Source organism: Bubalus kerabau, chromosome 6, assembly GCF_029407905.1.
Source record: "Bubalus kerabau isolate K-KA32 ecotype Philippines breed swamp buffalo chromosome 6, PCC_UOA_SB_1v2, whole genome shotgun sequence".
NCBI classification, from domain to species: domain Eukaryota; kingdom Metazoa; phylum Chordata; class Mammalia; order Artiodactyla; family Bovidae; genus Bubalus; species Bubalus kerabau.
In genome coordinates, this window is record NC_073629.1 from 37336892 (window position 1) to 37363008 (window position 26117).

The 26117-nt window shown below is 39.6% G+C and overlaps 1 protein-coding gene across 2 annotated transcripts in view; it reads left to right on the plus strand.

The window, feature by feature from the left end:
- The window catches only part of LOC129655040 (peptidyl-prolyl cis-trans isomerase FKBP1A-like), a 196906-nt gene that overhangs the window by 94122 nt on the left and 76667 nt on the right, over positions 1-26117 (plus strand). Inside the window, exon 5 of one of the 2 annotated variants that reach the window (XM_055584936.1) lies at positions 10475-11228. The exons of the other annotated variant lie outside the window; for it this stretch is intronic. Within the exon in view, the coding sequence (XP_055440911.1) occupies positions 10573-10899 (327 nt within the window). The 5' untranslated portion in view covers positions 10475-10572 and the 3' untranslated portion in view covers positions 10900-11228. Of the gene's footprint in view, positions 1-10474; positions 11229-26117 lie in introns of those variants that run through there. 2 annotated transcript variants of the gene reach the window in all.

A 26117-nucleotide genomic window follows, 5' to 3' on the forward strand; every position in this document is an offset into this window, starting at 1 on the left:
CTCTCTTCTTTCCCATCTGCCCCTCAGCCCCAGATTACCTGGTGCCATTATCTCTTTCTCTCTTATGTCACAGACTTAGTGCTTTTCTTTTAGTGTCTTGCTTTTTTAATTTTTTTATTTTAACCTTTACTGCTTCAAGACCTTCACATATTCATGTAAAAGTCACTCATCAATCACCACCTAAGTGATGGCCACTGTTCTAAGTATTCAAGTCTAGTTAGTAGTAAGCAAGATTGATAAAGTTCCTGCTCCCATGGAAATTTTCTTTTAATGGTTTAGAGGGACAGACCATAAGCAAGGAAAATAATGTATTTTCAGACTGCTGTGAATTCTATGAAGAAAACAGGCAATGCTACAGAGAGTGAGGGGATGTCTGGGCTGAAGCATAGATCAGACATGTGCTTATAGATGCCTGGACTATTCTTACATTCTTCCTTTGCCATCCCACCCCAGTTTCCACTCCTTAGGCCTGGCTAACTCCTACTTACATTTCAGCTCTCAGCTTGAGCATCACTTGATTGGAACGCTTTTCTTGACCTCTTCTCTATCCAGACCAGAATATGGACCTCTCTGTTCTCAGACTCCACACTACTCTGTGCTTTATCTTTTTGTAATTCTGATCACACTTTAAATGACTAAACTATTTAAATAAGTAAAACATTATATATATGTTTTACATAAAATTATTATACTTATATAGTTATAATAAATAACAATAAATTGTCTGCTATAACATATAATACATAATGATACTTAAATAATTAATAATTATTTTAAATAGCTATTTTCAACCTATTTCATATACTCTAAATTCTGCACACACACACACACAAAAGACCACTTACTTAATTCTGGGAGATACTGCAGTATCTTATGGGACCTGATTGGCAAGAAGGATGCAGCCATGAGAATGCCAGGACAGTAGAATTTCAGAAGGAGAGGAGAGCACAGAAGTCCTAAGATAGGAATGAGCTTGGTATCCTCTAGGAAAATTAAGAGAACTAGCATGGCTGAGGCACAGTGATCAAAGGGCATTGTGGTAACAGACAAGGCCTGAAAAGCAGGCAGAGGCCAGATCACAGAGGGCCTCACCACCCATTGCAAGGAATTTGGACTTTATTCTATGTGCATTGAAAAATCTGGAAGGTTTAATGCAGGAAAGTAGCGTGTCTTATTTATACTGTAAAAAGATTACTCTGTAGACAAAGGATCTTAGGGAGCAGGAGGGCAAGCATTGAGACCAGTTAAAAGCTCATAAATAACATAAAAGATCACCTCTGTAATGTGAATGAAGGGCCAGAAAGGAATGTTGTACACTTTATCATAGGGATTATTTTCTTTGGGAACAAAAGAAAGATGCAGTAAAAATACTTAGGAGTCTAGAGCTTGCTATGGAACCTTGAATAAGGAATTTATATGAAAGGAATTCCTCACAGAGTTACTGAAAAGACCAATGAGGTAGTGCTTTTGAGCCTATCATAGTATTGGTGCATGAAGAAGCCCAATAAATAGGCTTCCTTTCTCTCCCTTTAAAAGACACTTGAGGAATAATAACATTAAATCACTGGTGACGATTGAATTTACAGCAGTGAGTATTGTCTAAGGGTCTACTATATGCCAGGCACTGTGCCAGGAGCTGTGGGTACAAATTATATTTCTCAGGCACTTACAGAAGAGTGGGAAAGATAGACATTAAGCAATTATGTGAAGAGTTTTATGATGATACTTGCCATGAACCCTGCAAAGGACAAGGTTCTTAGAAGTGTATCCTAGGAAGGGGTTATCCAATCTGAAGCTCAAGGGAGGGTTTTAGGTGGAATTTAGTGGGACACCTGAAGGGCGAGTCTTAGTTAGGTGAGAATTTACTTAATCTGCTCATTTTCAGGGGGACAACTTGTAAAAAATACATTTTGATAAGGATTAGAAAGAGAAACCAAGGAATGAAACCTGGCCTAAAGTGAGAAGCCCAGTATCAAGGATCCAGGTGGTGGGGGGTCTGTGATCAAGATGCGGAAGAGGAAGCATGCAAGTTCACTGTTCAGTATAGACAGTGGACAGTATCACGGAGGGCCAAGGCAAGTATCCTGCTCATAACATCATGTTTTCTCACCGGCTTGTAAACCATTGTGAGCATAAATGTGGAGGAGGATTTAGACTCAGGGAAGTGGGGTTAATAGTTTAGGGGTTTGGGTAGTGTTTTCAGTAATGTGAACTGAATAGTTTCAGGCATAAATAATTGAACGATAATTTCTTCTAGCTGGTATCCATAAAAAAGCAAAACAAAACAAGATCTATTCAGAGCTCCTCTACAAATTTGCAACTGTGTTAATTATGGTTTGAACACTGAAATATAAATTATGATCCAGAATTTAAATTGATTCATGAATAAAAAAGACCTTATAGATATACAAGTATTTTTGATCTATTAGTGCCTATTATCTCACAGATCATTTACTTGAAAAAACATTATGTAAACTCAGAGATGATGAAGAGAATTCAGAATGTAAGGAGGCTGTTCCTATACCTCATTTCTGTTTTGTTCAAACTTTCAGCTTGAAATGAAAGTAAAAGTGTGCAGAATATAGCCTTTGATCAAATACCTTTTTGTATTTGAGAAATAATATTAAAGGGAATGTATAAAGTCTGTATTCTCATTTGGCAAATTATTATGAATACATTGAAAAAAAACACTACAACAAACAAAAACAAAGGCCCAACTCCATCCTGGGAGGAAAATATTTTTGCTATTCAAAGTCTCTTCATTGGGAAGGAATTTTTCCCCTAGATTTTAAAGCCACATTCATTTTCTGTCCCTGCCCATAGCATTTAGTGAGGGCCAAGTTGACAGTGTTCCTTCCTGTGTGTGCTGATGTAGCTGAAAATCATAGCAGCCAATCAGCAATTCTTGCATGCTCTGGTTTGCAGTCCAGTCTGTCCTTTGAGCAAGGATCCTAAGTGCAGCTTGCCAAGCGTGCTCTGTTGGTGGTCTTGGCCGCAAAGTCAGAGCGATGTCAAACTGAATTGTTTCACCTCTGATCACAGAACCTACAGGCTGCTGTGTCTTCTTTATGTCCTACAAGGTTACAGTCCTTTAAATTGGGTCATTGGAAACATTTTTCTTGCCTGCTGCACACAAGCCAAAACCCCTTTGGTTTCCTCTAGTTATTCTTCTCATCACCTGGAATATTCCATTCTTGTCTTGGGAGAGGAAGCTAAACTTTTAAAAAAATTATGAGTCAGGATGGAACTCTGCCATTTAGAGATATTCAGCTTTTACAAAGGGAGCCAGAATGTAAGAACAGTTTCTCTCATTGCTCTTCTAACTTACAGGGAGAGTATAAATCACTGCAAGCCTCTGGCTTGATTGACTTGGTATAGGGGTTAATTTCTCCTGTGTGCTTTCTGAGGACAGTCAACGCTTTCTGCCTGTGGCCTGGGTTCATATGTGTACTCATAGAATGTAAGAAAGGGTATTCTTTAAAGGAAATGTGGAATTTTACTCTGATCTGGTGCTTTCATTCATCCTCACCCTCTCCCTTCAATTTAGGCTCTTTTAAGCTCTTTGAGAGAAAAAGTGTCAGCTTCAACTGGAGTTTTTTTGGCTTCCTTAAACATAATATATAAATGTAAAATGCCTAGCAAACTGCCTGATATAAAATAGGTGCTGATATAGGTAACTTTATTTCATTTTTTCTAGTACATTCACCTTTAAAGTAACTAAAATGATTTTTTTCTTTCTTTGAAGGATTTCCATAGTATATTCTTTATTTCCCAAATTATTTTAAATCACTGGGATTAAAATAGTGTTAATATCGAAAGATGTATGGTTCATCAGAGAACAGATTTAGGACTGGATTTCTTTGTTTATAGCTTTTTTTTTTTAATGGAATGAGGAGATGTTTGTATCTATTATTAAATAGAAAAGTAAGTTACAAAACCATAATATACAGTGTATAGTGTATACCTACTTTTTATTGTCTTTACAGTTTTAACAAGAATAAGAAAGAAACATGCTTAAACAATGAGTTCATCTTTTTTTTTTTGTTAACGATATTTGCTGTTTCAAGGGATAAATTTTTGAATTCATAAATAGATGCACGATACTGGATGCTTGGGGCTGGTGCACTGGGACGACCCAGAGGGATGGAATGGGGAGGGAGGAGGGAGGAGGGTTCAGGATGGGGAACACATGTGTACCTGTGGCGGATTCATTTTGATATTTGGCAAATCTAATACAGTTATGTTAAGTTTAAAAATAAAATAAAATTAAAAAAAAATAAAATTAAAAAAAAAAAAGAAAAAAAAAATAGATCTTGATACCTTTTAAGATATTCTCAAAATGACAGTTTCTATGAAGCAAATGCCATCTAATAATGTGTGACTTGAGAAGGGTTTTATCTAAACAAGCTGCTACAAGAATAGGTTTGTAACTCCTACATCTGAAAAACCCATCATCCTTCTGCTTCCATTGCTTCAGGATAGATTCTTGCCTCCCAAAGGGAGATGTTCTTTATCATCCATAACAGCCAACCAACTGTTTTGATCAGTGGCCTTAGAGGCACCAATCACATTACCCTCCTTAACACAGATTCTTCTAGAGGCAGTTGATAAAAATAGTATGAAAGTGAAAGTGTTAGTTGCTCGGTGGTTTCCGACTCTTTGTGACCTCACGGACTATAGCCTGCCAATCTCCTCTGTCCATGGAGTTCTCCAGGCAAGCATATTGGAGTGGGTAGCTATTCCCTTCGCCAGGGGATCTTCCTGTCCCAGGGATCAAACCTGGGTCTTGTGCATTGCAGACAGATTCTTTACCATCTGAGCCACCAGGGAAACCCCAAAATAGTATAATTTCCTTTAATCTCCCTGAAGTACAGATTTTATAAAATAATTGAGAAATTCAAGACAGGAATGAGTCTTAAGCTATCAGTAATGTGCAGAAGAAAGTTAGAGGAAGAAAAGAAACATCATCAGGGAAACTGCATGGAGAAAAGGAATTTGATCTGATACCCTCTTGCGTTTTCTTCCAGCCCACATTCTGCAAAGTCCCAAAACTTGCTTGATCAAATATTTCTTTTCAGGGGTAGGAAGAGGAATAAAAATAAGTATTATAGAGCTCTAACCATCATAGATTATTGAAATTCAATAAACTCATAGAAAATTTGTATATATTAAGCAGATTTATTCTCATTATGTGAGCATGAAAATGAAAAAAAAAAAAAAAAGTTTCCGTAACCTTAAAAGAGCTGAAATGATTTTCTCTACAAAAACTATGTTCTCAAGTTTCATTGCCTTGTGCCAGTTTTCAGCCTAGAGTGAATTTTTATAGTTGAGTCATAAACCTCTGAAAATCATACCACAGGTTTATAGTGGAAGGAAGGCTGACACCACTTTAATTACAGAGTGGCAGGGGCTGGGGTGAGAAGCACGGCATTAACTCTTTCACTCATAAGCCACTTCACAACACTTCAAAACAAGTGGATTCCACCATTCAATCCTGAAAACTTGGATTTCAAAAGATCACTGAGTTTGTACAAGTCTTTGGTTTTATTTCAGTTTCTTTGCCCCTTCCAAGAAATACTATCTTTAGAGTTATAATGAATAGTTTTGTTCCTCATATTTGGATCAAAGCAATCTGCCATCTCTGCAGAAACCAACCTTCTTAGGCTATTGCAGCGAACCTACTTTAGGCTTGCATTTATGAGCTGTTCTGATAACTGTTATCACTAAGATCTTTCTCTGGCCAATAGATAAAAAGTAAAGGTTTGGTTTCTACTTTGCAGCTAAGAAATGACTTCAAAACTCATATCCTGAAAGAGGAAAATCCAAGGCTTTTGGCTGCCACTATTTCTTTGGCTGCGTTGCCCAAATTTTGATGAACAAGGAAATGATCAAGCAACTGTTTACGAGGATCAATGAGCCACAAATGGCCCCAAATAACTGACTCATGAAAGCAGCAAAGCTTTTCATAGCCATCTTAGGGATCTCAAATATGGAGGCTTCTTTCCTATACATCCATAGGGCATATTTATATAAACTGCTGAGGGATCATAACCATGTGTTATATAGTGCTTAGTACATTGTGAGCTGTTAAAAAAACACAAATCAATTATAATATGTTGAGAAAAAAGAGTAAAGGAAGAGAGGTGTTTTCTTTGTACTAAGATACCTAGGAAATTTCATCCTAAAATGGCTGAGGAAACAGCTCTAATGAAATAAGCTAAGCTGGGACAGATCCATCAAGTCAATAACCACATTAGCAATTACATCCTTTTAGTGAAAAAGCAGTCCTGGGCCATGTCTCCATAGCTATTGAGGGGACGTCTCTTCAGCTATGCTGGAAGAGTCCAATACCTTTGGCTGCCTCAGCTCTCCAGGGCTTTCACTTAAAGCAGTTGATGGATTAAGTTGGCAGCACACAAGGGCCAGCCACCAGAATGTATCGGGATTGTGTCTAGAAACTCATGGAAAATTCTGAGAGTCTAGCTCCAATCAGAGTTTAGAAAATAGACTTGATAGACCCTGAGATGTTTCTTTCTTTTTTTTATAAACTGGTCATTCTCTTTTCCATTAATGACTAACAAACAACTGCATGCTACTATAGATGGACATGCTGATAAACCATATTTTCAAGGTATCTTCACAGAATCATCTGTTAATGCTGCAAGAGATCTTAGAGAAAAACTGCCTAGCAACTTACCCAAGGTATTTTTTTTTCTAATTCATAGACTTGAAATTCTTAAAAAAATGAATTTAATACTATAGATGTGTTGCTCATACTCTACTAATTTTACTTTTCACTTACTAATTCATGCTCTGTAGGTAGCTTATTTTGTGTTTTAAAATCCACAAGCATTGCCCCCTTTCCCCCCAGTTTTGTTCCTGGTTGTTCATCTCTAGGGTTTATAATTCTCAAAATCTGGTAAGATAGAGACAATGAGTTTAAAGTTGATATAAGCAGTGGAAGTTGAAAAACCTTTGTTTATCTGTTTAGCTGACTGGTGTTGTGAGCCACTAAATCAATCAATCTTGGCTAAAAGTGGTTCCAGCTGATCCCCATGCATTTAGTCCTGCTTGGAATTGCTATTATATTACTTAAACTGTTGAATTCTCAACCATTTAATGGACAGGCTTTGTCTTCTCCAGATAACCTGCATGTTGCTTGATTAGCACTGGCTTGATTCTCTTCTGGACACTTTTCCTTTAATTAAATCCGACAGCTTTTTTGGCATGGTACTTTTACAAGCACCCTAGGATCACTGTGTCCTTTCTATTTATAAAAGTAAGCTCCTAGATTCCACAGAATAATGTAGGTGAAAGTGTTTTGAAAAAGTGAAATGCGTCATAGAAGTACAAAGTGTGTGTGCTGTGTCCTTAGTCACTCGGTCACGTCTGACTCTTTGTGACCGTATGGACTGTAGCCCACCAGGCTCCTCTGTTCATGGGATTCTGCAGGCAAGAATCTGGAGTGAGTAGCCATTCCCTTCTCTAGGAGATCTTCCTGACCCAGGGATCACACCCAGGCCTCTTGCATTGCAGGCAGATTTTTTTTACTGTCTGAGCCACAGTACATTACTGGTATTTTCTCATTTGGGAAACCAACCTTAGTAAAGCAGGTTTGGTACAGCAACCTAGTTCAACTTTTGTTCTAGATCTTTTTCTGTTTCTTTTTTTCTCTCTCCTTCCTTTGAAGCACTTTGAAAACTTTCTCCTTTGTATCTCTGAAGACCCGAAGTTGCTTTTTCACTAACATAAAGAATAAACAAAGCAACAGATAAATATTTCAGAGCTAGCATTTTGGGGGAAAAAACCCTATCCTTAGGGTCAGCTGTTTAATGATTTTCCTTAATCCATCCATACATTTGCTTCTATTATTTATAGGTCCACTCACATGTAAGGCTCACACGTAAGAAAAAATATAGTTAAAAGATATTAATTAATTTTATATTTATGTTTTCTATAGTTCTCTAATGCTCTTTATTTGGAGTTTCTTCCACAATCAAATGGCAAAGGATATTATAATTAATATAAATATAATAGCTATTAAAAATAATATATCCCAAAGATTCAAAGATAGCTCTAACAGGTTTTGGGTAAAATTGCTAGTCAAAAAGAAAAGTAATTTTTTAAAAAATGGCAGAGAAAAAAAGTAAACTTAAAAGCTTCAGTTAACAAAGTTAATACCATGTTGGCTAATGCACAAACAGCTTCAATTTCCTTTAATTAGTTCAGAGTTAGGTGACAACATATTTAATCAGTGAGCTAACAAGTGCAGCAGCTGATTGCTCTCACCGCCCTGTGTGTATGTGTTGACTGAAAAAGTAAATAAAATTACTTTCACTGCAATAATAAAGTGGCATCCTAATTTTATTACAGTAGCAACCTTTTAGAAGTGGCATGCAGCAGTGAAAATTGATTATTTCCTAAGTGCTTTTCCCCCCTTTAACATGTCACTGTGGTTTAACCCTTTGGGAATGAGATGGCTAACTTGGAGTCCATCTGTCAAAAAGACCGACCACATCACCACCATGTTCTGTGTCTTTTCTGCAAGGTATTGAGATGGTGCAGAATGCATTGCTTGAATTCATGATAGCATCTGTATTCCTAGGTGGCAAAATGTAGCCTTCAGCAGAGGAATCTGCTCAAAATTCAGTGTTTTTCCAATTAGTTAAACACACCTAGAAGCCAGCCGTTGTCTTTTTTTTTTTTTAAGTGTCTTTGTTAGTGAGATAGAAAATAGGTGTCATTTTTATCATCCTCTTCATGACCTATATAGAGATATTCATTTATTTTTTATATTAATTAGCTTGGATTTTGCTATGATTTTCCTGGGTTGGCAAAAAACAATGCTATTCACTCAGGAAACATTTATTCCAATATCCTCAGTCCTTTGAGGGTTACAGTGTTTAGAGTACATTGTTCTTCAAACAATTGTGCAATTGAAACCAATAAGTGGTAATAAAAATTGCTAAGAATAACCTGTTCCTTTTGCCATCATTACCCATATCATATGAAGGACTTAGTTGATCTTCATTGGGTTTCCATGCCTTTAGCCCTCATAGAAAATACTGAGACAAAGATCTTACTAAAATGTCTTTTGTTATTCCCTTATAAAGACTCTTGATCAAGCATATCAGGAGGAATTTTAATTAAAAGAAAACAGAATCTATATTGTAGGATCCAAGATACTTTTGTTAATTTCAGCTGGAGTTGTGATGTTGTCGCTTCATTGCTCGCTTTATTTGATGCGTAGGTGCCAGGTAACCTAGTTGCGTTATTTCATTTAATCCTCACAACCACCCTGGGAGGTAGACACTATTTCAACACCCATTTTTCTGGTGAAGAAACAAATACAGAAAAGTGAATACTGCAGCTGGAGCTGAACCAGGCTCATACTGTGAATCTCAAGGTGGGAGAAAGGTGATCTTGCCCACACTGCTAAATTCCTTTCCATTCTGCATATGCATTAGGGCTACTCCGGAGAAGGCAATGGCAGCCCACAATAGTACTCTTGCCTGGAAAATCCCATGGATGGAGGAGCCTGGTAGGCTGCAGTCCATGGGGTCGCTAAGAGTTGGACACAACTAAGTGACTTCACTTTCACTTTTCACTTTCATGCATTGGAGGAGGAAATGGTAACCCACTCCAGTGTTCTTGCCTGGAGAATCCCAGGGATCAGGGAGCTTGGTGGGCTGCCATCTATGGGGTTGCACAGAGTCAAACACGACTGAAGTGACTTAGCAGCAACTTGGTTTTGGCATCCTGGATTTTACAGGAAAGTATTACAGGAGTTCTTTATCTGTGATCCCAGTGGGGCTCTTAGTTTTCCCCATAAGACAGATATGCACCAAGGTCTCTGTTTTACAGACCAACTTCCTCTCAAGACCAAGATTGATTCAAGCGGGACATCATTGTTTTTCTTTCCAGAATGATAAACCTCTTTCTTTTGCACTTATTTCAAAAGACAGGATAACCTAGTTCTTGGAGCCTGGTAGGCATGGGTTCAACCCCTGACTTATTATCTATGTGACTCTTGAGTAAGTTACTTAACTTTTGAACTTAAGTTTCCTCATTTATAAAATGGAGCTGCAGAAAAACATGATTGTATATAAAATAAACAAGGATTTACTATATAGCACAGTGAACTATATTCAATATTTATAATAACCTATGATGGAAAAGAATCTGAAGGAGTAGATACATACATCCATATATATATATATATGTATGTATAACTGAATCACTTTGCTGTATACTTGAAAATAACATAATATTGTAAATCAATTATACTTCAACCTAAAAAAAAAATAATGGAGTTAGAGATACCTACTATATAGACCTGTTGTGGGAATTAAATGAGATCACAGAGCTCAAAAATTATTATTCAGTTCAAGAGATGTATGAAACCCACCAAACAAAAAGTCTTGAGCAGCCACCACACCTCCACAATTAACAGAGCCAACAAAAATTTACATAGTACAGCAGAGCCGCGGAATCGCCGCGAGATCCGGTCTCGGTCCACGCTGCCGGTCGCGCAGCCCATCGGCCAACCCAGCGTCCGCCGCTACCGCAGCCATGGGAGTGCAGGTGAAGACCGTCTCTCCCGGAGACGGGCGCACCTTCCCAAAGCCTGGCCAGACCTGCGTGGTGCACTACACGGGGATGCTTGAAGATGGAAAGAAATTCGATTCCTCCCGGGACAGAAACAAGCCCTTTAAGTTTGTGCTGGGCAAGCAGGAGGTGATCCGAGGCTGGGAAGAATGGGTTGCCCAGATGAGCGTGGGTCAGAGAACCAAGCTGACTATCTCCCCAGACTATGCCTATGGTGCCACTGGGCACCCAGGCATCATCCCACCAAATGCCACTCTCATCTTTGACGTGGAACTTCTAAAACTGGAATGACAGGAGTGGCCTCCTCCCTGAGCTCCCCGTTCTTGGATGTGCCACAGAAGGATCTGGTGCCTCCAGACGCACACAGTGAGTCCATATGGAGCTCTTCCTGATGTTCCACTACACTCTTTGTGTAAACATCTTCCCAGACTGAATGTATTCTGCCACCTGCTTTGCTCTTCCCCTTTCTCCTCGTATGTGTGTTGACCTGAACTATATGCCGTAAACCTCAAATTACTCAGTTTGTTTTTGTTTTGGGGTGAAGATTGAGTTTCAGTCCTTTGGATCTAGGTTTCCAATTAAGTATTAGTCAAGTATTAACAGCACAAATAATGGGTTAACTTTAGGAATCGGTGTTGGGGTGGGGTGCAAGAATCTTTATTTTATTTTTTTGGATAAAAGTTTTATCTATTATATATTAAACGTTCTTGCTGCAGCGCTGCAAAGCCATAGCAGATTCGAGGCGCTTTTGAGGGCCGAATTATTCTCCAAGTTGACGGATGTCCTCAGGTTGAATTGAAAGCCCTACCCAAAATTGCAGTGGGAATGGGGAGAGCCTTTGCCTCCACTGCCCCACCCTCACCCTTCTCGTAGACCCTCTGCCTTTTGAAAGCACATCATTTTCACTGAGATGTTGGACATTGCAGATGTCTGTTCCCTAGGCCAGCAGGGACCTCTGAAACCTTCATGGCCTGGCCATTTTTTTTTTTTTTTCCATCCTGTGGTTTTTCTAATGAATATCCAGGATTTCTGTAATTGCATAGCTATCCAAGCTCTACTTCCTAAATTTTAAGAACTTTAATCCAAAGTTAAATTGAAGGTGCTGTTTGTAGACACTTAATACCCATGAAAGCCCAGCTATCGTGACAAATCCTTGAGTGTTGTCTTAAGAAAATGATGCTGGTCATCACAGCTTCAGCATCTCCTGTTTTTTGATGCTCAGCTCCCCCTGCAGATCTCAGAGTTTCTGGCTTCTCCTTGCCCCGTCTCACCCTTTTGCTGTCCTGTGTAGTGATTTGGTGAGAGAAATTGCTGCCTACTCCCCCAGCCTACCCCCACCCCCTGCACTACACATGAGTTTCAAGTTTTATTATTGCAATAAAAGTGCTTTATGCTGGCTTTTCTAAAAAAAAAAAAAAAAAAAATTACGTAGTACAGGCTGGCTTCCCATGTTTGTAGTATACATACCACTTGTGCTATCAATGTCTGGGAGGCTGGAAATCTAGTTAAATGAGGAAAAGTTGATGTTTGTACTACTACTAACAGATATTATGTGGGAGTACCCTGACTTTTGAAATGTCTTTTTCTACTTCTACGGGATGACTTGAGTAGTTTACATTTCTCAGTGCCTCCAGGTTTCTGCTGCCATTGAATTCATTTAGTTGTGGGTTATCTCATCATCACAAATCTGTTGCTGCTGTTTTCCAGGGGCTCCCCACAACTGGATAACCCTGTTATCCTTCTTGTCTCATGGTATCAGTGACCCAAGGCTATGAGATTAGCAGTCATTCACGGAAGCTTGTGGGCAGTGATTATTTTGCACCTTTAAGTAAGCAATTTAAATTTGAGATTTTGCCATATTCTTAAAAGTCCCCTGAGTGATTCTCAATGGATCAACCAAAAGCAGATCAAATTTTCACACTTGTGGAGCATCTCTCTTCCTCCCTCCCAACTTATTCCACTTTCCCAATACTTCTGGAAACACTCAAGCTTGTACTTACTCATGCAAAGAAATCATTTAATTCCTCTCCTTTCTCCCCTCTAAACTTTTCTTTCTCCCACAATTAAATGGCTCATCAGTGTGTTTTTTTGTGATGTTTCAGACAGAATTAATTGATACTGTCTCAGAAAATAGAAACTGCCATAGTCAGTTATAGTTTCAAATCACCTTCCTCCCTTCCCCAACTCTTAGTTCATTCATAAAGCTTTTATCAAGTTCCTATTGTATGCGCAGTTCAGTTCAGTTCAGTTCAGTCGCTCAGTTGTGTCTGACTCTTTGCAATCCCTGTCCATCACCAACTCCCAGAGTTCACTCAAACTCACGAGTCCATCGAGTTGGTGAGGCCATCCAGCCATCTCATCCTCTGTCGTCCCCTTCTTCTCCTGCCCCCAATCCCTCCCAGCATCAGAGTCTTTTCCAATGAGTCAACTCTTCGCATGAGGTGGCCAAAGTATTGGAGTTTCAGCTTTAGCATCATTCCTTCCAAAGATCACCCAGGACTGATTTCCTTTAGAATGGACTGGTTGGTTCTTCTTGCAGTCCAAGGGATTCTCAAGAGTCTTCAGTAGTGGTAAGCAAATGATAAACAATGTCTCTGAGTCTGAAGTGCTCTTCTTGGTTATCTTTATCATTCTTGTCTGTTAACTATTGTGACTTTGGGGAACATCAGCAGAGTGAAAACGGAGATAAAATGTATTCTTTCCTAATAATGTGGGATTATCAAAATGTTGCTTCTAAGTCATTGTCTTCACTGTTGGAGGGTCAAAGTACCATACTAGAATTGATATTCTGAAGAGTAATAAAGTAAAAAAGATAGTAAAGACCTCACAGAACAACCAGGTCCTGAGAGCTAAAAAAAAAATGGCCAAAGAAATGAGAAACAGAATCTGGGTTTAGAATTTAGGTTCTTGTTTATTTCACTTCTGGAGTCACAATTCTTTCTTTGTCACAATAGGGCCATGTCTCTGTATTTCTTTGTCCCCCTGGAATATTCATTTATGACTCTAAGAGAAAGTTGGCAGGTAATTACTTATTATAGTATTTTGAGGAAAAAAACAACAAAAAAACCACCAGCTGGAATAGTCAACATGGTGGATACACAAGTGAAATGGGAGTATTAAAACTTCTATTGGGTAGACTATTCATATATTCATCTTTGGCTTTAAGGTTATAAATTTTGTAAAAGCCAAAATTTAGTATATTAATATGGCACACATGAACTCTTAAAATCTTGTTTTTAATGGCAGCAATGATTGAAGTGAAGTTACATCAAGGCCTCTGAAAGAGGCCGTTAAAATAAAACCTCAGTTGTGATCTAAAAGGCTTAAGTTAGAAAGCTAACATTTGTACCAGGTGCCTCCCTGCCTAAAATACTCTGTAAATTAAGACAGGATTCTCAGAACAATGACCAAAATGCACATGTAGCATTAAGATATTTTGTTGCCTCCTAATGATTCATGTGAAAAACATTAAATAGTTTTAGGTGGACATCAATCTTGTTTTCCTGCCCCTGTGGATTAGGCTTTTTTATCATCTGCAGGAAATCAGAGAAAAATAATTGTATTGTAAAAATGATTTTGGCTTCCTTCAAAGTTTTTAATTGCTTTATTTTTTCCCTTTGAAACACCTGATATTTAATAGGCAGAAAAAGTACATGGATAATAAACATCTTTAGAAATAAGCAAGAAACACCAAAGATTATTATTGATGCTGGTGCAGCCTCCCACAAAAATAGATTAATAGAAAAAATAAGGCTCTCTTCCATAAATTGGCTTAACAGGATGTGCTGTCTTAAGGTTCTCTCCTGGATTGTGAAATACTGTCACTTCAGTGATGAGAGGAAGCTAAGTAAATTGTACTCACTAGTGACATGTCTGGCAATGCAGACATTTTACTCCTTGCTGAGAGCCCAGACACAGGGCAGAACTAGCCAAAATGGACAAGAGCATGGAAATGTTGCTCCAAAGCAACTCTACTGGTATTTTCCTCAAGTTTTAGCACAGAATGGGGCCTTTCCCTGCTTACAAGAAAACTCCATTTTTCATCCTCGGGAGAGCCATGATTGCATCATGTTTTTAATGCCTCAGAAGGAACTGAAGGCTTTATTCAGATTAAAGCCATCATCTGAGAGACATCAGGAAAGAATCTATCAATTTTCACCCAGGGAACAGACTTGTCACCAAGGGAACAGTTTTAGAGGAGCAAAGGCCTGAAGGTATATTTTTATAAGACAGGAGTTGGCTATTTCCAGGATTTTTAATGGATAAGGTTGCAAGTTGAGATAATTCTACGGCGGGAGAGTTGGTTGCTTTGTCCATAAGTAGTTCAGCTACAGCATTCTCCATTTTGATTAAAGCCAAACTAGGTGTGTTTGGTTTCCATTGGAAATATCCCTGTTTCCTTTTCTCTGAAGTGAATCCTGCCACAGGCATACTACTGTTTCTGTTATCCACAATCTTTGGCCAGCAAGGATGCCAAGCAGGATAATGAATGTTGAGGGCAGTAAAGGAGTAATCCTGTGTGTTCATATTTAAAAGAAATACACTCAAACAGCTGCAAGAGATGGGCTACAATTCATTTTCTCCTGTGGTTTAATATCCTTTGGAAACTAGAAACAGTTTCTCTCTGCAGAATGGTGTGCTTGGGGTAATTGTCAATGGAAATGACAAATTTAGAGAAAAATTACATCCTTTGGTCAGAGTGAAATAGTAATAGATAACAAGACAAAAAACAATCCTTCTCCCTACCCACTAAGTTTAATTGACCTCTTCTTGCAAAGGATCAGTATAGTGAATTGCTTAAGAATATCAGCCAAGGGAACCTGAAAGGCTTTTTGTTTGTTTGTTTTAAATATTTAGTTATTTGGCAATGCTGGGTCTTAGTTGTGGCATGTGGGATCTAATTCCTTGACTAGGGACTGAACCTGGGCCCCCTGCATTGGGGGCTTGGAGTCCTAGCCACTGGACCAACAGGGAAGTCCTGAAAGGGTTTGCTTTGAATCTCAGTTTTATTAATCTGTGACCTTGAATAGTTCAGTGTCTTATTTATAAAATGAGGATGATAACTGCATTACCTTATAGCATTGCCATAAACGGGAGATATGTGACATACTTGGCACGTGCCTGGCATACAAGAAGTGCTCAAAAATGATAGCTGTTGGTTAGCAAAGAAGTATGGCTGTGCGGGAACATAGCTGCTTGATTAAAGAGAGGTGAATAGAGTTTACTGATGAGTTCAGCAAAGCACTGACACTTTAAACTAGATATAGGTACTGTGCTAAAAGAGCCAGTCTCTACCCTTATGGTGCTTAGACTTGAGTGGTGGTTATATGCATTAGATAAAACACATGCATATGACTATATGAACTGCAATTACACTAAATGTCTTAAAGAAAATATAGCTAATGCCATGATAAAATATAACAGAGATCCTAAACTGTACTTGGGAGTCAGGAAAGAGCTCCCTGAGAAGGTAACATTCAAGCCTACATTTGAAGAATCAGTAAGAGTTAGCCAGATAAAAGGGACTAGGGCTGGTGGTGTGTACTTCAAATAGAGAAAGCCATGTTTACCAAAGGGCTAAGATAGAACTCACTTAGCATATTTGAGGAAAGGAGAGCTGGTCAGTGAGAAGAAGCTGAGTAGAGGGAAAGTGTGAGACAAGAGAAAAAATTCCAGAGGCAAGTAGTGGCTAAGTTATGCAGAAACTTCTAGGTTTTTGCTAACGATCTTGATTTTTTTTTTTTTTTTCCCTAAAAATGTCAGGAAGCAGTTAAAGTGCTTTGAGTATAGTGAGTGACATAACCAGACTTGCCTTTTGTAGAGGTCATTCTGGCCACTGTTAGAGAATGGATTTGGAGCAGAAAGAATAGATGTACAGAGAAGTTAAACTTTTACTGGACAAGTCTTTGTGAAAGGTGATGGACTAGGCTGGTAAATTATGAAGACACGGGAAATCTGAATGAATTAGAGATGTCTGAAAGGTAGAGGTGAGTGGAGTTGGTGGTGAATTGGCAGTAATTGGGATGAAAGAGAGGCAATGCTCAAGGATGACTCACAGATGCCTTGGCATGAGCAAGTAGATAGAAACATATGTCAATTCCTGATGATCTATTTGAGTTAATACCATTGCTGCTGATAAGGCTTGTAGATAGCTATTAAGGATAATGTCATTTGGTATAAACATTATTGATTTTAGCTTGGGAATGTATAATCAAAAATTCCTACTAGCGTTTTGTAATAAGTTGCCAAATAGATAGATCTCCGGTGCAAAAGTTCGTTTCTCTTATGTACCCCCACTGCAATCCTAGTGTTTTTTGATGGATTTTACACATACAAATGTTTTACAGTATTTAGTAATTTGTTTTCTTCCTTCTCTCATCCTCCTTCTCCTCCTTGTCTCTCTCACAGCATCTAGCCCTTCATCATAACTTCTATGAGAGCTGCCTCGATGGGAGACAATAATAAGATGGATAAAACTAGAGCACTAAATAGACACCAGCCACAGAAAGATAAGGCTAAAGAGGCAAGGTGGCTTTCCCAGTGGCTTGCTGGGTGAATTGAACAGGAGGAATAGAAGGGATATTTCTTGTTTCCAGAAGTTGGAGAACTCTTGGATGTTTGCCGTTGCTATAATCTCATACTTGGGGATAAACATGGGATAAAATGCTATTTCTGCTGCTTCAGTCAAGCTGTTCCAGTGGTGACTATAGCATTTTGAGGTATTTTGACATCACTGCACAAAGGTAATGAGAGAATATGGAACTGTATTCTTTTTTCATTATATTTTTTTCTCTATCTCTCTTTATCTATTGCATTCCTATTATTTTCAAACAAAAACTCAGTTAAAAAGCTAAATTAGAGAATCTTTCTAATTTGTTTGACTCTGCAAAAAAAACTTTGGCATTCCAGATATTGGTTTATAAACTATGCTTTTTAAAAATTTCTGCTTTAAATTATTGATAAAATATTACCAATATTGTTAACAGATAATAAGCCAATAAAGTGACCGCTGTTCAAAATAACCATATAACACCTTCAGAGTCATGAAATGGAATGAGGTGGCTACATTTTGCAGTTTTATGAGTAATACATGATGTGTGGTATGGACTTAATGGGTCCTCCACTCCAATCCATATGTTGAAGCTCTAATTCTCAATATGATGGCATTGGAGGTGTGGCCTTTGGGGTTAATCAGGGTAAGATTAGGTCATGTGAGTTAGGCCCTTATGTTGGGATTAATGCCACGGCAGGGTGCTGCAAGTTGGATATATACAAGTTAGAAGTGACTCATCAGAATGCAACCAAGCTGGCTCCCTGATCTTAGACCTCTAGCCTAGAGAACTGGAAGAAATAAATGTTGTTTAAGCAACTCAGTCTAGGGTGTTTTGTTATATCAGCCTGAACTGATAAAGATACAGCATGGTTCCAGGACTTCTGTGTGTTTGCATCCTTTCTGAGCTGAGCCTTTCCTTAGGTCAGGCGTGTATTTCTTATATTGTTGTTGGGTTCAACAGTTTTTTATCCGTCACAGTATTCTTACATAGGTATCAACTGCTGGGAATTGTGTTTGGGTGGGGAGGAGAAAGAGAGAGTTTATAAGGCAGAGATGGAGAAGCAAAGAGATTGAGATTCCAGGTTCTGGTCTCTATTGGATCACTCAAAAAGGAAATGGGTACTGACATTTATTGAGTCCTTACTATGGACCAAGCACTATGCTAGACTTTTTGCATATGTTATTTTTCCTGGTCCTTGTAAGACCTTTATTTTAGACACAAAGAACCTGAGGCTCAAAGAGGTTTAATAATTTGCCCACAGTTGCACAGCTGGTAGAAGGCCGAGTTATAGTTTCAAACTGGGTTCTGGACCTCAGTTTCTAAGTTCTTTTCTATAATTCTCATTCCTCTATGAGATTTCTTCCAACTTCACTCAGTTCATTGACTGTGGAAGTTATGAGGTAGCCCTCACTTAGACACTGCCTGGTTCACTGGGGAAGTACGACAGGAAACCCTGATGACACTATATGCAATGACTTGATGACCCCACACACAGAACGACTGGGTGGGAGTTAGACTCCAGGCACATTCGTGTTTGGAGAAGAGCAGTGCATTGTGGTTAGCGTTAGCTGTGAATACCCTCTGAGGGGATACACACACACACGCGCACACACGTCTTGAGAAGACCTCTATGATCTGTGGGATGTTTAGGTGTCAGAGAAGACAGTGGAGGAGATGATTCTTCGCAGAGATGATTATGAGCACCGAGAGTGGCAGAGCTGGCGAGGCGTCTCCATACCAGGCAGATGAAGCCACGTGCTGACCGAGACCTCCAGCCAGATTGAAGAGCCTGGCGTTGATCCCATTTTAGTGAAACACTCAGTTCAGCTCAGCACTTGTAGTGAGGTCTGGGAGCTGCTTGTCCCTGTCCCCAGTGCTAAGCTTTTAGGCTGTGCCAGAATCAGAAGCAGTCTGGCCAAACTATGCAAAAGTTATGTCGGGCTTATAGTGCAAATAAGACTAAATTCTAGTTATTTTGTTTTCTGGTTTAGTTTGGATGCACAGGAACTCTTTTCTGCAAAGCTGATGATAAATTAAGCATGTTTTCTGTCACAAAAATTGACAAGATTAAGCATCCCGTGGTCACTGAATTTCTGATTATGGAAGGATCATTAACAAGCAAACATCTGGCCATTATTCCTGATGAATCTGTTCCTTGATATCTCTTGACAAGGAGAGTGGGAGGGGTCAGTGAATTCAAGCACAGATGAACCGCGTTGTGGTGACCCTAGCCATTGACTCTAGTAGTTATTGTTAATGAAGCATTTTGCATAATTGATTATTTGAAACCGAAAGATATATCCATCATATTGTGCCATAGGGCACTTGCGTTGGCTCAGAAGCAGAAAAGCTGCTCAGAAGAATGTGTGTTAAAGCTGGGGAGTCGGCAGAGTGGATGCAGGAGACAAGGAGGGGCTGGGTGTGAAGCGTCCATTAGTCGCGGGTTCCTGACATCAATCTACAGATAAAGGAGCAAAAAAGTAAAAGGTCTCCCCCAACATCCAGAAAGCCTGGTGCTTAGTGAGCTGTCCTCACAGACAGCCTTTTCCTGAGCTCTGAGGACAGACAGCGCCCTGCCTGAGTACCTGCCATGGCAGGTGACACCTCAAAAGCTTGCTGAGAGAACCATCAGGGAGGGCATGCACCAGGACAGCCTTCTGCACTGGGTGTGCTATTTCTGGACCCTGCTGCATAGAGGCAAGCTGCTAAGGCACACCTTTCTGGAACCTCTTCTGCCACCTCATCAGGCCATGTGTTCAACTTGAGCTCGGGGAGAATGACAAACAACCAAGCAGAATTCTCCTTGAGCTCAGACAGGAGAGCGACTTCTTCCTCCTCAAACCCTCTGGCTCCAAAGATGTGTGCACCAGCTTTGTTCCAGGTGGAAGCATCTTTCCACCTGGCAGCCACCTTGGCCCCCGTGTGTCGTCTCACGGCTGAGATTTAGAACCACTGTCACAGAGTTGGAAGGGGCATCAGGCATCATCCAGACAAGGCCTCCTGTTACAGGAGACAGCGCGAGCTCAGAGAAGTGACTTGCTGGACACTGTGAAGAGTCGGCACAGGTCTGGGATGGAGCACAGGGTTCTTTCTGTCCTACTCTGTCTCTTCTGTATTCAAACAGGAATTAATAATGGGTTTATAACAATAACAATAACACAGATTTAGGGCAGAAGCAATTACTCTACACTACTCCCTCTCATTTTCCTGCTCTGCTTTTCTTCCCAATGGTTTGGCTGTCCTTTCACAGTGCCCCTCATATCTGTCCCATCTAAGGCATTCGTGTACCACCACTCTGGTTCAGGTGGGAGCAATGTCAGCGACATCCCTGCCTGTCTCCCTGCCTTTAGCCTCTGCCTCTCCTCTTACAGTGCTGGTTAAATCTGACGTTTGCATCCCTGATGAGGATTCTCTGCTGCTCAAGGTTTATCAGTGTCATATCACTTCTAACAGAGGAAAACTAAGACCCTGAGTACGATATTCAATTTCATCCATTTTGTGTTCTCAACTATTAGATAATGGAAACTGAACCAGCCTGGGAAGCTGGGTTGCTGAGGGGCACCTCAGCTCAGCCATTAGCTGTGTAACATGGGGATGACAATTAATCTCTGAGATGCAATTTCCTTATGTATGACGTAAGGGGTTAGGACTGGCTAAACATTCACACATGCGTTTTCAGGTTGTTCTAATTCTAACCTCCATGCTTGCTACTCTCCATCATGATTCCTGTACTTTGGTCAGTTCTACCTCCTGTTAAAGTTATTTTCTAGCACGAGCCATACTTCCTATCATTTAATTTCAACCTGTTGAAATCCCATCCTTCTTTCAAGACACAGTCAAAAAGCTGGTGGTGGTAAATTGTGTCTGACTCTTTCGACTCCATGTCCTGTAGCCTGCCAGGCTCCTCTGTCTATGGGATTTCCCAAGCAAGAATACTGGAGTGGGTTGTCATTTCCTTCTTCAGCGGATCTCCTGACCCAGGGATCTAACCCAGGTCTCCTGCATTGCAGGTGGATTCTGTACCAACTGAACCAGCAGGCAAGCAGCCAGAAAGCTGCCTGGAGCCATTTCTGACTGCAAACTCTTGACTATGTTCTCTTAAACCTCATTTCTGTACTTCTGCAACACTTTTCTTCATGCCTACCTGTGCACCCACCTTATTTTTCTTTCTTCCTTACAGGTATGTCTGTGTCTTACTCATCTGTTTCCCCTATAATGTCTGGCTCAATGCTTTCCAAAAAGTCAACATCCAATAAATATTTGTTGAATTGAAAAACTGTAATTTTTGCCAAGAAAATATGTCTTTTTATCTTTGAAAATTGATTCAGTTCAGTTCAGTTACTCAGTCGTGTCCGACTCTTTGCGACCCCATGAATTGCAGCACTCGAGGCCTCCTTGTCCATCACCAACTCCCGGAGTTCACCCAAACCCACGTCCATCGAGTTGGTGATGCCATCCAGCCATCTCATCTTCTGTCGTCCCCTTTTCCTCCTGCCCCCACTCCCTCCCAGCATCAGAGTCTTTTCCAATGAGTCAACTCTTCGCATGAGGTGGCCAAAGTACTGGAGTTTCAGCTTTTGCATCATTCCTTCCAAAGAACACTCAGGATTGATCTCCTTTAGAATGGACTGGTTGGATCTCCTTGCAGTCCAAGGAACTCTCAAGAGTCTTCTCCAACACCACAGTTCAAAAGCACCAATTCTTCGGCACTCAGCTTTCTTCACAGTCCAATTCTCACATCCATACATGACCGCAGGAAAAACCATAGCCTTGACTAGATATTGGGTATACCTAAATTCATCAAGAAATTATGTAATGAGATTTAGTTATAAGTCACCTGGATATTTTTGCTAATTGGTTCATTCAAGTATTATTAAGGTATTCAGAATTGAACTAGTCTATTCATTATTAGACAGTTAGACACACATGTATTAATTGGAACTATCTGTCTTTTCTGTTACTATTTACTTTTGTTTTTTTTTTTTTTTTGGAAGGGGTCTTAGCCTATATCTAATCATATTCCGTGGAACTAAGCACATCTAGGTATATTTGGCAGTTGGATGAGAAGGTTCATATAGATCCAATTTGCATAAGGGAACAAGGAAAGTCCTTAAAGAGAATGTATCCTAAAGGCAGATGGAGTTAGACAATCTTGGTCAGTAATAAAGACCCAGGAGTAAGGGAGAACATGTCCTAATGAGAAACGATAATTACAATACTTAACATTTATTGAATCTTACCAAATGTCAAACATGGTGCTAAGAGCTTTATAGGCATTATCTTGCTTAATCTTCATTCTGTCTATTAAGGTAGGAACTATTATCCATCTTTTAGAGATGAAACTTAGGGAGATCAAATGTATCTGGTAAATATTTAGTTAGTGACAGAGAAAGAATCAAACCACAATCAGACTTGACGGATTGGTCCGACTCTAGAGCAGGGTTTGGCAAACTACAGGCGAATATGGCTTGTGGCCTGTTTTTCTGCAGCCTCCAACTAAGAATGTTAGTACATTTCTAAATGGTTACACAAAAACAGGCCCAAACAAGACAGCAGGTATATGAGGCTTGCAAAGCCTGGAATATTTACTATCTGGTCCTTTGTAGATAATTTTTGCTGAGCCTTGAGTTCTAGTACCATACCCCATTGCTGCTCAGTATGTCAGGGCCTTCATCTCACTGGGTTTAGTTCCTCCATGGGACTTGTCTTTCAAGACTAGGGAGAGAAAGTGTAGCAAATAATACCCGAGCAAGTGATCTTACTGAAGATTCTTTAAGATATTGTGTGATGACGGTACTACTTTTGTCAACATGTGACAAAAATATAGCACAAGAAAAGGACAGAGGCATGGAATACAAGGTGGCTTTTATATCCTAAATATTACCAAGATTTTGCTGTGCTCTGGTATTCAGGGAGCTGCAGCTCTTCTGCTATTCAGGCTGTGCCCTGCGTTGGTGCTGAATGTCTGTGGTATGAGGCAGCCTGTGACCACAGACCAGCCCGAGGAAAGATAAAACGAGGGAAGAACGAAGAGTCCCTCACAGGGCAGCTGACAATAGATTTTTATGAACAGACATTACTTAAAACCTAGATTCTATCAAGGAGGGAGAGATGAATAAGTAGAGCACAGGGGATTTTTACAGCAGTGAGGCTACTTTGTGTGATACTGCAAATAGTGGCTATGTGATACTATGCATTTATTGAAGCCCATAGAACTACACAACACAAAGAGTGAACCTTAATATAAACTATGGGCTTTGGTTAATAATACTGTATCAATATTGATTTTTTAGTTTTAACAAACGCAGCACTCCAACACAAGATGTTAATAGTAGGGGAAGCTGTACAGAAGGATGGGGTAGAGGATATATGGAAACTTTATGCTTTCTGACCAATTTTTCTGTAAATCTAAAAACTTTATTAATTAAAAAACCCATTGAGATTGTATCAGAAAAAATTATTTGTTGGGGGAGATTTTTCATAGGGCTATGATCTCATAATAAAAGGTGAGACTGACTCATGAAATGCTATTTATTCTCTTAAGAGAAACTCATTAATGTCCTTCTTCCCAGAAGACTCGTGTGGCCTGAAGAAATCCATTTACTTCCAGTAATTTATGATTTAACTGCTGACTTGTCAGTTTGAGTTAAAATTAGCAGATATTTCTCTTATTAAGAAAAGTATTTAGTAGTTAAATGGAGAAAGTCTGTGATTTCATCAAAAAAAATTGTTGGAGAAACGTGAATAAATGTATCAACAAAGCAAATATTTACTAAATTCTCACCAAGTCACAAATTCTATCAGTACATCAAAAGGAGTGTAAGACGTGACTTTTATCCATAAAACAAGTGTCTCAGTGGTGATGAGATCAAATGTATATGCATATGAGTAAGAGCACATTTTTCATTAACAATTAGTTATCGAATACTCACCGAGTGCCAGACACTGTTGAAATCCCTGAAGAAAAACTCCTATTCTGTGGAGAAGATATTTTAATGACAAAAATCATATAGTAAGCACAGGAAAAAATATGTGAACAAAATAATTTTAGTTAATAATACATGCTATGAAGGAAATAAAATAGGGCCAATGTAACAGTGATTTGGAGTGACAGCTGGCTTAGATTTTGTCTTTAGGAAAGGCCTCCCAGACTCTGGACATGTAAACTGAGATTTGAATTGTAAAACACATTGCATATTAGTATTTTAGGCTCTGTGGACTGGGGTGGGGAGGGAATTTCTCATTTCTTTTTCTAATTCCTGTGCTCATAAAGGAGGACACTGCAATGGAACCTATGGCAGTCTCCCTTTATGTCCCATACTTTCTCCTCTCCATAGGGGAGAGAAAGGATTTATCTGATTCCTCCTGATCTAAGCATTTCACTGAAGTAAAGTTTACTAGGAGGATGGGGTCACTCTGCCACAGCCCTCTTTCATTACCTGAGGCTGAGGATCGCAGGCTCTCTTGGTTGGCTTAAGGAAGGATGTCTCAGGAATCTCCCCTGCAATTCCTTCTGAGTGTCAGCTGCTGTTGGCAATGGCAGGTAAATCAGGTTGTACATATGTGCTTAGTCACTCAGTCGCATCCGACTCTTTGTGACCCCATGGACTGTAGCCTGCCAGTCTCCTCTGTCCATGGAATTCTCCAGGCAAGAATACTGAAGTGGGTAGCCATATCCTCCTCCAGGGGATCTTCCTGACCGAGGGATCGAACCCTGGTCTCCTGCATTGCCAGTGGATTCCTTACCACTGAGCCACTAGGGAGACCAAGTCAGCCTGGACCTGTCCTTTGAGTCTTGCTATCTTCAATTAAGGAGGGGAATGGGAAATCCCACTTCAGCCTCAGGCCTAAAAGCTTTGTTATACCTCATAGTTGGTTGAAAGCGAAAGTGTTAGTCACTCAGTCGTGTCCAACTCTTTGTAACCCTATGGACTGTAACCCACCAGGCTCCTCTGTCCATGGAATTCTCCAGGCAAGAATACTGGAGTGGGTTGCCATTTCCTTCTCCAGGGTAACTTCCCAGCCCAGGGATCGAGCCTGGGAGACTGCATTACAGGCAGATTCTTTACTGTCTGAGCCACCAGGGAAGCTCAGACATAGTTGGTTAACATGGGTTATACAACACAGTTTGATAAGTTAGACTTTATTTCTTACTTGACTAGTAAAACTTATGCACATATTTCTGGAAAGGAGGAGTTGTTAATGATATCCTGAGTTCTGAGAAAAAAGAAAAAGTATTAAATAAAAAAAATATTTAAATGCTGATAAGAAAAGAACAGTTTGGAATCATAGAGCATATCTCCTATTGTCTGCAAGTATCTCACTGACACTGCATTAGCTGCCATACATTATGTCTATTACATTATAAAATATGATGATACTAATAGCATATGCTGAGGGAAAAAACTGTCTTTAAAATGACTTTTTAAGACCCACACAAATTTAGAATTTAGACCATGGTTTGTTGTTTACTCATTATTCTAAGGGATTCCCTGGTGGCTCAGATGGTAAAGCGTCTGCCTGCAATGAGGGAGACCCGGGTTTGATCCCCGGGTCGGGAAGATCCCCTGGAGAAGGAAATGGCAACCTACTCCAGTACTCTTGCCTAGAAAATTCCATGGATGGAGGAGTCTGGTGGGCTACAGTCCATGGGGTCGCAAAGAGTTGGACACGACTGAGTGACTTCACTCACTTCGCTCACTTGTTGTTTACTAGTTGTATGGTACCTAACCCTTTTTCATTAGCAAAATAGGGACATTATTCTTATTTGGAAAAATTTTTGTGAGGACTATACATTTGTAACGATTATTCAGACATTTTCTGACACAGTATGGCTACTCAATAAATGGTAGCTAGTACCATTTATCAGTACTGTCAATCCTAAAGGAAATCGACCTTGAATATTTATTGGAAGGACTGATGCTGAAGCTGAAGCTCCAATACTTTGATCATCTG